Genomic DNA, 13,643 nt, shown 5'->3' with positions numbered 1-13,643 from the left:
TATTACAAAAGGCCATAGGAAAAGTTGAGGCAGTTCTTGAAATTGCAGCTCTTGAGCCCAGCAGGGTTGACTATTGCAGGAGAACAGGAGAGGGCATGTCCAATAAGGAGGAAACTGGCAACCTCTGCTAGCCCACAGGCCTTGCTTAGGAGACCCACTCTAAGGCTGTTCTTCCTGTAGCATCAGCTCAGCCTTACCTTCCTGGAAAACTCAAGCCCAGTTTTTACGAATGTTTTTTAGAAAATAAGACTTCCAGATGGTTGCTCTTTGGTTTCCATCAGAGCAATTTCCTAATTTTTGAACACATCAAAGATGATTTTCTTTGCTACCAACCCCATCTTATAATCAGTTAACATTTCCTGTGATGTCTATAAGGGAAAAGTGTAGTCGTACAAGTGACCGGGAGAGACCAGACCTTAAACCTATGCTCATTCATACCGTGCTGGGTGAAATGCCTCTAAGGGCCACAGAAGCTATTTCCCCCAGACCAGGTAGAGCTGGATGGATGGAGGATGGTCTGGATCAACTCCATCTCATTTCATGGGTGAGGAAGCCAAGGCCTGCAATAAGGAATGACATGCCCAGTGGCTTATGATTTACTAACATGGTCATAAATATTGGTTCAGAACTTGGCCTGGAAGCTTCCATGTCGCCCCAGAGGAGGTCAGTTAAGGTGTGGAGATTTGTTTGTGTGGGTGTGTTGTTTGGTCTTATTTAAAAATATGCTCCTTTTTAAAGCTTATCCATTCGAAAATATAATTACCCTGGTACTGTAGAGAAAATAAAACGTTTCTATTGTTTCAATCCTTTAAGGGTTGATTTTGTTTAATGCAAGTAAGAAATATCCGAGAGCAATCTAGCAGTAGACTTTGATGCCCCTGCGTTTCTGAATTCTCAGTCAATGAAAACATGTAAGCCAGGAATATGTCTGAATCTGTGGCAGGAGGGAATAGGTAGCAGCTGTGAAATCTGCGTCGTATGGAGAGGTTGGGCTAAGTGACGATTATGGTCTCTTCTAATGTTAAATGGCGTTCTTTCAAATAACTTTATCAACATGTATCTGTTATTTAAGAAAAACATTATCGTACTTTTCACATTGCTTTAAAAATTCTATTTCATTTAAAATATAAATATCTCTCCTATATCACTAAATATTATTCTATAACTTTTAATGCTGTAGAGTATCCCATCATTTTGGCAATCCTTGGACATTTTGTGGATAATTTTGAAAGTGGGATGAATGGACACAGTATGGAAAAGACTTTCTGAATAAAATTTATGGCACATAAAATTGCATGGATAGGAGAAAAAAATATGCTCTTTGATTCTTTATCTTACATTTTCTCAGGTTTGAGGAAATCCTTCAAAATGTTCTTTGCTTGTGGAAAGGGACGTGAGAGTGGATGGAAGGAGGGAGGAGAGAAGGAAAAAAGAAAAAAGCGGAAGAAAGTTGACCTCCTATCGTCCCCAGACTTTTCTGTTCCCCACTTTACCCTCTCTGCTTTCTCCACGGTTCCATTCCCGGCCCCAGCTCCCTCTATTTCCCTCACCCCTGAAGGCCAGCTGACACGCGTTTACATTTGGAAAAACCCTCGCGCGCCTGCCCGAGCTGGGCATGCTCAAACGCCCAGGACTGGCTTTTTTCGGTTTCCAACTTTGGCAGCTCTCCCACCCGCACCCCTAAGGGGCAGGTCCGAACACATCCCTGGGTGTGAGTAAACGGGAAGAAATTATCACACTCCCGCGGAGGAATTAAGGTAGGGGACCTCGCCGCGACGTTCGGCCTTCCGGGGGCGCTCCCCAAGGGCGCGCGCGGTCGCCGGCCCTCTGGGGCTGTGGAGCGCCGGCGTCCGCGGCAGCGTGGGCGCGCGCACCCGTCCGAGGGGGTAATGTCCGAGGGCTCGTGTTCGGGCGCGCGCTCTGGGAGTGGTCGCGGGGCGGCGGGAGGGGCGAGCAGGGGCGGGGCCGCGGCGGCGCGCGGACGCCGAGCAGCGCCGGGCTTCTAGAGGTTGCGGCGCGGCCACCAGCAGGAGGCCACCGGTGGCTGTACCCAGAGCCTGGAAACGCAAGACTTAGGGGCCGCGGAGGGAAGCGAGGCGCGGAGCCCGGCCGTAGGCAAGAGCTGCGCGGTGCTGCTAGCTCCTTTGCAGACAGCGCTTCCCTAGGTCCGTTTCGGAAGTGGGTGGGGGTGGTGTGGCCGGCGTCGGGAGGAATTCGAACGCCGGCATCCAGGAAGAAAGAATTCACCTGTGTTTCAAGGCAGCGCGCCGGACTTGAAGGGAGCGGCGGCCAGCTCTCGCTCCTGGCACAATGGGCTGTACGCTGAGCGCCGAGGACAAGGCGGCGGTGGAGCGGAGTAAGATGATCGACCGGAACCTCCGCGAGGATGGCGAGAAGGCGGCGCGCGAGGTCAAGCTGCTGCTGCTCGGTAAGGGCGGCCGGGCCGGGTTGGCGGACGGGGGCTCCCAGCCGGCCTGGGGCCAGGGAGTCTGGCGGGTGTGCTGGGCGCGGGCTCCTCGGCACTGGGAAGCCCGGAGGGGACGTGCCAAAGCGGCGGAGGGCTCGTCTTGTAGTGCCCGAGGATGCTTTCGGAGCGTGAGCTTGTGCGGCGCGGCGCAGAGCCGAGGCGGGTGCCCCTCTCCCCGGTCCCCTTCCTCTCTGTTCCCTTGGCTGGGGGAAACTCGCCCGCGGGGAGCAGGGGCTTCACTCGCGTGCCTCGGTGTGGATCCCGCCAGGAGCCGAGGAGCGGATCGCGAGGAGCCCCTTTTCTCTGAAGTTAGCTCAGCTTTGTGAAGATGAAAGGGCACTGGCTACAAGGAAGTAAAAGCACATCCCACCCTCCACCCCTCCCCCGCGCGAAAACCCTTTCTACAAGGTGTCGTATCGCGGTTGTGGTTTCCTCATGTCACGAGTGCCACGTTTTGTGAAATCAGTGCACCTTTTGTGGGGTCTCCGTAGGGTTGAATTGTGTTTTTCTGTTGAACTTCCTGTGGCGACTCAGTAAGTGTTAGGGGAGCACTGATTATATTTATCTTGCGTAAGGAAGTAGGCTATGCTGGACGCTGGATTTTTATTACGGTGGGGACATGGAAACCATCAAAGTTAGGTCACACTGGCTTCAAAAATGATACTCGAGCGGTGAAAACCGTTGTGAAAGGTCTGAGTGGGTCACATTGGACAACAGGATTCTCTTTTCTGCTGCCACGGCTTCAGATGAATGAGATTTGCCAGGTACACGCAAGGCTCTGATTTGTTCTTAGTATTGTACTCCTGGTGAAACGCTCTGTGGAGGTCTTTTGCAGTTGTTTGAAGGGAGGGAACGTAAAAAGAGTAAGCCAGGATTTTGATTAAGGGATACATTAGGAAAATACCCGCAGCTTAAGATTTGTTGATGTGTGAGTTAGGGTTTTCTTTTGTTTGCATCCCCGTACCCCCCAAACACACCCTGTAGGCAGTGAAGTAGGTGAAAGATTTCTCAGAATCTTTATTTGCACTGGCAGCGACTGCTTTTATTTTTGTAACAGTTACAATAAAACAAATACTATCGCACAAACCTGTTTTCGGTAAGCTTCTGTTTCATTGGTTTAATGACTGCAGGAAAAATGGTGGTTTTTTTCTCCATTACTAGTAGGCTTAGAAGCAGCAAACTTGGCATGACTAAAAGTAATAATGATCTGAGTCATTCTGCAAGTAACTGTGAAATAACTTTGCATTTTAAAGACCTGGTGGTTTTCTGCACCCCCGCGCCCCAACGTAAATCTTTCTCAGTTAATACTGTTTACTTAGGTTTTTACATTAATGAGAAATATTGTCTTTTGAGGAAGTCAGTGTATTTTAGCGTATTGAGCACAGAAGAGACACACCTTTGTATGGAAACGTGTAGGTCCTCCTCTTCCGAATTCAATGTGCTTGCGATAAAAATGGAAAAAAGGGTTGAAAAGTTCTTTTCCTGCAGTTTCTGCACTCCTGCTCTGTTATATTATTTCAGTGTGTTGTGTGACTCTGAGTTTGAGTCAGCCATCCACCATGTCTAAAGCATTGGAAAATGAGTCCTCTGGTGGTGTTTTATGCTTTACATAGATGTCTGTTAGAGAGAGATGGCCTAGGATCAAGGTCCGACAAGTTGGCTTTTGCTTATATTCAGAAGAGATCAGTGTTTCTCAACTTCAGCACTGTTGATATTTTGGGTGGAATAATTCTTTGTTGTGCGGACTGTCTTGTGCATTGTAGGATGTTAAGCAGAATCTTTGGCACCCACCTTTTAGATGCCAGGAGCAGCCCCCATCCACTCGTGACCCAGAAAAGTCTCCAGATATCCCCCAAACGTCCCCTGGGGGCAAAATTTAATCTTGACTGAGAATCACTGTTCTAGACTAACAATTAAATATACTTCAATGTGTAACACAGAACCCAAAGTTGCATCTCTACCACGAACTATAGTGAGAGCCGTCAGAAAGGTGTAGCAGAGTTGCGATTTTCTGAAGTTAGGGAATTTTTTTCTCCATACCAATAACATTAGAAAGCTTTCACAGTGATTTACAAATCTTCAGGTAACTGAATTTCTTCAGCTCTCTTTTCTAGCTTTAGTCTCTTGCTGTTCCCTACACCTTTTCTCTGTAGAAATTCCCGTCACCGCATCCCTGTCTTGTTGGCCCAGCAGTCATCCTCTTTGTCTGTCTTACTCCCATTCTGCTCTACCCTTTTGCCCAGAGTTCCAGCATTCTAGTTCCTATAAACAGAATGTTGGCTTATTCTTGGAATGTTTGAAAACATTTTTCTTTTTCCTAGTTTGACTTTAGCAGTGGAGGGTTGACCTTTGGTTCCTTTTTGGAGGTTTAAAGTTATACGTGTAAGGAGCTCAGTGAAATCAGTCCATGTAAAACACGGCAACTGAATCAGTTGAAATGTGAAATGTAAAATGGTCTCTAGGTAACCTATAACCAATGTCAATTCTGTTTACATCAGATTTTTCTCCTCTTCACTTATTTTTTTTTCTAATCAAATGATTTTTTTTTTCATTTAAGGTATACAGCACATTTAAGATGGTATAGTAAATAGTTCATTGTATTTCATTTTTCTTAAGGCATGTGTTGTCATTTTAGACATTGGGTTGAGAGATTCGGGTATAAGACACATACAAAGATTTGGGCACTGGATGTCTATTTTATACATATATGTGTATATATACTATATATGTAGATATATGTGTATATACATATTGTGTGTGTGTGTGTGTGTATATATATATATATATTTTTTTAACTCAGAGATATTTCACTATCCTTATTAGGAGCAGTGAATTAGGCCTTAAAAAAAAAAAGAGGACCTAGTCTAATCCTTGACCTAAAGGAAATCAGGTCAGGGTTTGAGTGGTTCTAAAGATTTAGCTTTCAGGCTTTAGTATTAGAATAATAATCCTAAATAATGAAACTTATTTTAATAATTAAAGTTTTCTTTCCATTGTATATGGCTGATTGTCTCAAGAGAAAACATTTATTGTTATATCTTTGAGGATGTTACAACTTATCCTTTTAAGGGTATAGCATTAGGCCTAGGTTGTTGTTTCAGTGAGACTACATTGTACATATGGGTACTTATTAAATATCTTACGGTAATTTTCAAAGATATATGAGGGTAGGGTACATGCAAGTAAAATTTTTATGAATTAATTGTTCTTAAATTATTTCACTCTGGAGTTTCTTTTTCTAGTTTTTGAAATTTATTTAATTAATTAATTTATTTATGGTTGCATTGGGTCTTCGTTGCTATGCGTGGGCTTTCTCTTGTTGCAGCAAACGGTGGCTACTCTTTGTCGTGGTGCACAGGCTTCTCACTGCAGTGGCTTCTTGTTGCGGAGCTCGGGCTCTAGGTGTGCAGGCTTCAGTAGTTGTGGCATGCGGGCTCAGTAGTTATGGCTCACGGGCTCTAGACCACAGGCTCAGTAGTTGTGGTGCAGGGGCTTAGGTGCTCCGGGGCATGTGGGATTTTCCCGGGGCTCGAACCCATGTCCCCTGCATTGGCAGGCGGATTCTTAACCACTGCGCCACCAGGGAAGTCCCTTCACTTTGAAGTTTTGCGCTTGTATTCTCCTTTACTCCTCCCATTATCCTTCCCTCCACCCATTATCCTTCCCTCCACTGAACTCATCCCCACAAACAAACAAACAAATACAAATCCATACTCTTTATCTCTAACTTCTTAAAATGAGGTGAGGGACTGGATCTCTTCTGCTTGGTGAATATTTTTACATTGCTACCACCCACCAGCTATTTGAGAAACTAAACCGTTCATGTTTTTGGCTTTCTTTAAACTTGCCCTGTGACTTGCCTAGTTGAGAAATTCTGGCATTGCAGAACTTTTGATTTTGCATTGCTTTAGCCGTTTCCTTAGAGTTGGCTCAGGACCTTAGATGTCAGAAAGCCCCTTTCCTTGAGTGAGTGAATGGATATGGTATTTCTACAGGGGTTATGTGCTTCTCTCTCCCTCACCTACTTTGTATTAGCAATTACTTTACTAGAAGCCACAGGTGGTGTTAACATATGTTTTGAAAGTGCTGGTTTTTCTGTATCTTTTGTTTTTCCTTCTCACTTTTATAGTTCAAGTTCTCCTCTGCCTCTGGCAGCCTAGTTCCAGTAGACTTTCCTGCTTCTGGTCTTTGCCTCTAGCCTGCAGTAGGTATCATGCTAATGCCTTGCTCGGAAAACCATTCTTGACTTCTCCATTGACTGCGGAATAAAAACTTTCTCCTGGACCTGGCTTCCCTCTAGCCTCATACTCTTTTCCTCAGGGCACCGTTCTTCTCCAAACAGGAATGGTTGGCATATGGCGGAGCACATTTGCACTCTGGTTTCTAGTGTGAGTTAGCTTTATGCCCCGCCTGCTTCCCGCACTAGCGTGAGACTTCAGGGGCAGGATCTTTGTAGGTCATCGTAACAACCCTTTCCTTTTGTCATGAGCATATTTAGTTCTTAGTTATGTTAACATCTTGTGTAGGATTAGGATTTACCTAGAATATAAACCTTATACTTTGCCATTTTCAGTATTGATGGGAATGTAAACAAAAAGGGAACAGTAAAAGTAAATGACAACCAAAGTAAGCGTGCGGTATCTAAAAGTAAGTTGTTTGGTTTAAGATTTTTTTTCATAGTTATAAGAACTTTTCACAGTCGTTATATTTATTTGACAGGTTAGATAAATTCAAGAAAATGACAATGGATATTCATTGGAGGAGGGTCTTCTATGTTGTTATAGTGTTATAGTGTAGTGTCAGTCCTTAAAATAATTTCTTTTGGTAGGGATAGATCTCAGGTTTTTTTACTCTTTATTTTTGGCCTCTTAGCTATAAAGAGCATGAATCTTGTTAACTTATCAATGATAGGAAATACAATACCTACATTATAGGATTTAGTCGAAGATGTTATTCAAACCTGAAAAAGATCACTGTAATTTTTAAGACAAAAATTGAGTATCCAACCACGATCTTAATTTGTATTTTCTTATGCATTTCTCTCTGCCTTGGAAAATTCAAGATACCACAGATTCACATGGGAGGACCTGATGTATCTGTCACATTTCTAGGACGCATAAATTTCTTGGTCACATGTTCTGGCACGCAGTTACCCAATGTCTGACTTCCCGGAGTGTGACATTGCTGAAGCTCAGATCCCGGATGGCGTTTGAGTTGAATGAGCTAAGGTCAACTGCACCTAATCTTGGAGCGCTTAGGCTGCTTTCTGTCGTAATTTGTTAAATACTAATTAAAAACTTTAACAGAAATAGGGTTAAAAATCTTAACAGAAATGGGGCAAAAATAATTTAAAAACGAAATGTTCGTTACCATAACTTAGTGGCTTAAAACGTGCACAATTTATTAACTTTACGTTTCTGTAGGTCAGAAGGTTACACCAAGCTAAAATCAAGGTGTCAGCCGGGCCGCTTTTCTTTTGCAGGTTGTAGAAGAGAATCCGTATATTTGCTTTTTCCAACCTCTGTCTAGAGAAGCGGTCCCCAACCTCTTTGGAACCAGGGACCGGTCTTGTGGAAGACAGTTTTTCCACGGGCGTTGCGGGGCGGCAGGGAGGTGATTCAGGCGGTAACGTGAGCAGTGGGGAGCGGCAGGTAGAGCTTCACTGGCTTGCCTGCCGTTCACCTCCTGCTGTGGCCGGGTTCCTGACAGGCCTCAGACCTCTCTCGGTCTGCGGCCTGGGGGCTGGGGACCCCGATCTGGAAGCTACCTGCTTTCATTGTCTCCTGGCCTCTTCATCTTCAAAGCTAGCAATGGCTAGTGGCGTCTTTCTCCATGTAGCATTACTCTCCTGTCTCCCTCCTTCACTTCTAAGGGCCTTTGTCATTAAGTTGGGCACACCCAGATAATCCAGGATAACAGACTCATCTCAGGATCCTTATCTTAATCACATCCGCAAAGTTCCTTTGCCGTGTAGGATAACATGCTCACAGGTTCCAGGGACTGGGGCCATGGGCATCTTTGGGGGCTATTGTTCTGTCTACTTTAGTCTGCCCTCATGGAAAATGCACTTATCCTATCCCAACATCTCCCAAAGTCTCATCCCCTTACAGCATCAACTCAACATCCAAAATCTCATCCAGATCTCAGAATCTAACTCTGGTATGGGTGAGATTCTCCATGTAATCCATACTGGGACCAAATTTCTTTCTCTCTGTGAACCTGTGAAGCTAGAAAACACATTACCTGCTCCTAGAATACAGTAGGAGGGCACAGTGATAGAGCCGGCAGAGGATACCAGTTATAGTCACTCTCGTTCAGAAAGGGAGAAAGTGGAAAGAAAAAGGAGTGAGTATTCAGTCCTGTGCACTTTCCAAACTACTTTAGGTTTCAAGGCCTACAAATAGTCTTGGTGACACTGCTTGAGTTTCTGGCCTCTGGACTCTGCCCTTCAAGTCATCCTTCCTTTTCAGTCAAAGGTAGCACATGTTTGCAGCAGAGTAATGTTATCAGCCTGTTTCTTGCCTGTATTATGGTGATCTGACAGCATTCTTTCATTTTGTACCCTTTTTTTTTTTTTGAGTTTTATTTTTTATACAGCAGGTTCTTATTAGTTATCTATTTTATACATATTAGTGTATATATGTCTATCCCAATCTCCCAATTCATCACACCACCACCACCGCATTAGGTACTCTTTTAATTTATCTTTTCCTCTCCCATTTTACTATAATCGGTAAGAAAAAATCAGGCCACGACTTCAACAATTTGCTTGGAAATCTCCTTGTCTAAATATTTAGATTTATAGTTTACAAGTTCTGCTTTCCACATAACTGCAGGACATAATTCACTTATGCTTTGCCACAAAATAACAAGGATCCTTTTTCCTCTAGTTTCTAATAATATGTTCCTCCTTTCCATCCCAAGTCCTCACCAGCAGCACATGTAAAGTCCACATATCTACCAACAGTCTGTTCATGACCGTATTTAGTGTTCTCTGCCATGTTCCTCACTTTCTTTTGAGCTCTCACCAGGGGAGCCGTTAACATCTGTGTTTTTAACAGCGTGTCAAGGCAATCTAGGCTTTTTCTATCATGGTCCTCAAAATTCTTTCAGCTTCTACCCATTGCTTAATTCTAAAGCCATTTCCACATTTTTAGTGTTTGTTGTGGCAACACCCTACTTCCAGATACCCTCATTGATACCTCATGTATAAATTTAGGGAATGCATAACGATGGTTATTTTATATTCTTTGGTCCCTTATAATTTATGTGACTGTTATGGTAATAGCAAAACCACCAGTTTCTGGTGTTTCGTATTGAACTCATGGTATTTCACTTGAGGATTAGTGTGAACGAATAAGACTTTCCTTTGTTTGCCTCCTCTTCAGTGTAGTTTTTCCTGACCATCCAGTCTAAATTAGTCTTCTTTGCTCTCCCTTCCAAATTAGACCGTTTTGAAATCATCTTGTGCGTTTACTTTTTGATTGTCTGTTGCATCTCTCCATGGGGATTGGCTCGTCAGAGCACGAATCCTGTCCAACTTGTTTATCACCTAATGAGGTGGCACGTACTAGTCTTTTCATAAATGGTAATTAAATGAGTGACTAATTAAATGATTAATTTTGAGTAATAGTCTTTTTTTATTTTTGTTTTTTTTAATTTATTTAATTTTTTATTTTTGGCTCCGTTGGGTCTTCGCTGCTGTGCACAGGCTTTCTCTAGTTGCAGCGAGCGGGGGCTGCTCTTCATTGCAGTGCACGGGCTTCTCATGGCGGTGGCTTCTCTTGTTGCAGAGCACAGGCTCCAGGCACACGGGCCTCAGTAGTTGTGGCACGCAGGCTCAGTAGTTGTGGCTCGCAGGCTCTAGAGCACAGGCTCAGTAGTTGTGGCGCACGGGCTTAGTTGCTCCGCGGCATGTGGGGTCTTCCCGGACCAGGGCTCTAACCTGTGTCCCCTGCATTGGCAGGCAGACTCTTAACCACTGTGCCACCAGGGAAGCCCCTTGAGTAATAGTCTTTTAAAGGGAAAAAGTTGCTGCATTTTCCTTGGGCTTTGGGTAATTTTAGTAAATTTAGGCCCACTGTATCCCCATTTATTTATATGTTTCTTAGCTTGCTACTTAGAGTAACTAAAGCCTACTACATTATTTCTAACAGAGTTCTGAAAAATAAAATTAATTTGGAGGAACAAATTCTTGCTGCATGATCAGAAAAATATTTTGACTCTTGGTAAATTAAGTGGTGGAGTGAAACGTGATTTTTGTATTTTCTGAACACATTGTTTTTAACAGGATTGTTACATTGCTACTCCACATGTTATTTGAATGCTTTGTTGTTCTGAATGCTTTCTTAATAACAAGGCATTAAATATATTCTCACAACCATATCTGTCCTACAGGATGATGCGATTATGTGTAACTCTGGCTTTCTGGAGTCAGCAGGGCACTCAGAAGCTCACCATGGTCTGTTTATGTCTTGCCTGTCCTTTTTTTTTTAAAATAAATTTATTTATTTATATTTTTGGCTATGTTGGGTCTTTGTTGCTGCACATGGGCTTTTCGAGTTGCAGCAAGCCGGGGCTACTGTTCGTTGCGGTATGTGGGCTTCTCATCGTGGTGGCTTCTCTTGTTGCGGAGCATGGGCTCTAGGCGTGCGGGCTTCAGTAGTTGTAGCACGTGGGCTTCAGTAGTTGCAGCGTGCAGGCTAAGTAGTTCTGGTGCGCAGGCTCAGTAGTTGTGGCGCATGGGCCTAGTTGCTCCGCGGCATGTGGGATCTTCCCGGACCAGGGCTCGAACCTGTGTCCCCTGCATTGGCAGGCGGATTCTTAACCACTGCCCCACCAGGGAGGTCCTTGCCTGTCCTTGTGTGGTGAGAATTGTCATTGGCGGCATTTGTAAAGTGTCTTTCATGTTTTTGGTATCCAGTTACGTCTTAAGTTTACTAAATCTTTAGGAGAATTTACAGACTACTTAGGGAAAGAAAATGTGTGCATAAAGATAACTCCTTATAAGGGAAAATGGGGAAGAAGTGGTATAAACAGATACCCGGGGACATGAGCTGTAATATTGGAGTGTGCATTGTTGATCTTGTGGGATGAGGGTGTAGGTAGCATGCCTCTCAGAAATTAAGCAGTTAAGGATCTGTCCATTGCCATCATGTACTTCTCTCTCTCTTTTTTTTTTTTTTTTGGCCGTGCCTCGCGGCATGCGGGATCTTAGCTCCCCGACCAGTGATCCAACCCGCACCTCCTGCAGTGGGAGCGCGGAGTCTTAACTACTGGACCGCCGGGGAAACCCCTTCCTGTATTTCTGAGCAGACTTTTGGATCCTCATTGGTTGTAAGCTCTGTATTATACAGAAACCTGCAATCTAGAGGAGACTTTGCCATCTATAGTTTAGTTTTCTTACTTTTTCCACATATAAGGAACTTGGGCTGTAAAATGTTTTCCTTAAGACCTTGGGCAAGTTATCCAGTTCTTTAAGTGTCAGTTTTCTATAAATTCCAGATAATAAATGTACCTACCCTATAGGGCTGGGGACAAGGTAAGCTAATGTATCTACAGTACTTTGAGCAGTTGTACCTGGCACAAGTTTTTATTAAATATAAGCTGTTAATATAAATACTTTAGAGACTCTTTTCGATCAGCCCTCCCTCCCTGCCTCCTTGTGGATAGATCCATTTATGGTCATAGACATTAAATCCTTTAGTTGGCTCTTCTTAGCAGAGGGTGTGCACATAGCAAAGATTTCAAAAAATATAAAATCAATTGTAATTACTAGTTTCTGACCCCACCACAGCTTCCTTCTGGGGCTTGGATTTCTGTTAACAGACTCCCCACTGGGAATAAACCAGGTAAATATCTGTGCTAGGTTAAGAATTCTATAGAGCATGAATTTTGAGTAATTAGAAAACTTTACAAATGATTTAAAAGTAATTTCTCTCCATTTTATTACCCATTTTTAGAATAAATGCAGTAATTTCCTGCAAACTTTCCTTTTATCTTTCTTGAAAATAAAACACAGCTGTTGATATAAGTTATGAAACATTGAGTTGACTCAAATGAATGTGCTGTTTATCAGGGGAGCTTATGATTATTTCCTACAAATTTTAAAACTTTTCTGAAACTCCTTGTACTGATAAAGAGATTACTAATAAAACTCCAGAATTACAATGAATTTACTTTTAAAAGAGAAGCAACATCTCTTGAAAAGTGGTCGTAACCTTGAAATAGAAACAAGCATTGAATCTGTGACAGTATTTATGCCTTTTAATAATTTTTCAAAAGAGTCACTTAAGACTTAGCCTTGAATTACCTGGAATTCCTCTGTTTACCTTGCCTTTCTAAGGTACCCTCCAGATTCTTTTTTTTTTTTCTGGTAATATACTTATCTAATGTACATTATATTTTTTCTTGTTTGGGCCTGTGCCTTTTATTTGATAGCGTTTCATGTATTTAAGAAGCATGCAACCTGTAAGGAAACCACGTTTAAGATTAATATAATATGATAGGAGTTAGAAGAAAACTGCCTTCTGATCGGTAGTTCTGAAGCTAATCTTTTGAAGCATAACATATTTCTATGCAGTTTGAAAACTGATCCACTTAGTTTTCACAAACTGAGCACGTCAATGTCATCAGCAACCATGTCAAGACATGCCTGCAAGAGATGTGTTGTGACAGTACAAAGCGGTGATGCCGGTCAGTTGAGTTGCTGGAACTGATGAGAAGGTGCCCCCCCCAACTCTAGGCCAGCGCTCTGTACTCACCCCCACTCCTTCATCCCTTCTTACCCTCAGGACCTTCCCATCCTCCATGATTCTCTCTACCATCTTCACGCTTCTTTAAAGACTCCTGTGTCCTGCTCCGTAAGCATTCTCAAGACATGCCCAGCATTAAAAGTAATAAAATCCAGACAAAACTGTTCGTACCCTCCTTAAATAATTTTTCATCCCACATTTTGTCATCTAATCTTTTCAAAATATTAGGCTGCATTCCCATCTTTTTCACCTTCCATTCAGTCTTTAAACTGCTTTTTATTTTAAAGTTGTGGACTTTTCCAGTGGTACAGAAGTATTGGGAAATATCACAGACACTCATGGAACACACATCAATATATTTTTTTAAAGAGATAGTATCTTGTGACTTTTCTCTCTCCGCTGGAGTTTCTTTTATAATTAGT

The 13,643-nt window shown here is 43.1% G+C and overlaps 1 protein-coding gene across 3 annotated transcripts in view; it reads left to right on the top strand.

The window, feature by feature from the left end:
- Positions 1-1,781: 1,781 nt before the first annotated feature.
- The window catches only part of GNAI1 (G protein subunit alpha i1), an 89,910-nt gene continuing 78,048 nt past the window's right edge, over positions 1,782-13,643 (top strand). Inside the window, exons 1-2 of one of the 3 annotated variants that reach the window (XM_027123799.1) lie at positions 1,782-2,165; positions 2,260-2,428. In XM_027123799.1, coding sequence (XP_026979600.1) covers positions 2,311-2,428 — 118 coding nt within the window. In that variant the 5' untranslated portion in view covers positions 1,782-2,165; positions 2,260-2,310. Of the gene's footprint in view, positions 2,429-13,643 lie in introns of all 3 variants that reach the window. The other 2 variants (XM_027123801.1, XM_027123798.1) reach the window with 2 other exon arrangements.

This window comes from Aethalodelphis obliquidens, unplaced genomic scaffold, assembly GCF_003676395.1.
Source record: "Aethalodelphis obliquidens isolate GAN/ISIS:26980383/991018 unplaced genomic scaffold, ASM367639v1 scaffold27, whole genome shotgun sequence".
Taxonomy (NCBI): Eukaryota; Metazoa; Chordata; class Mammalia; order Artiodactyla; family Delphinidae; genus Aethalodelphis; species Aethalodelphis obliquidens.
Note: the sequence above shows the minus strand (reverse complement) of the source record. Positions and strands in the feature narration are given on the sequence as shown.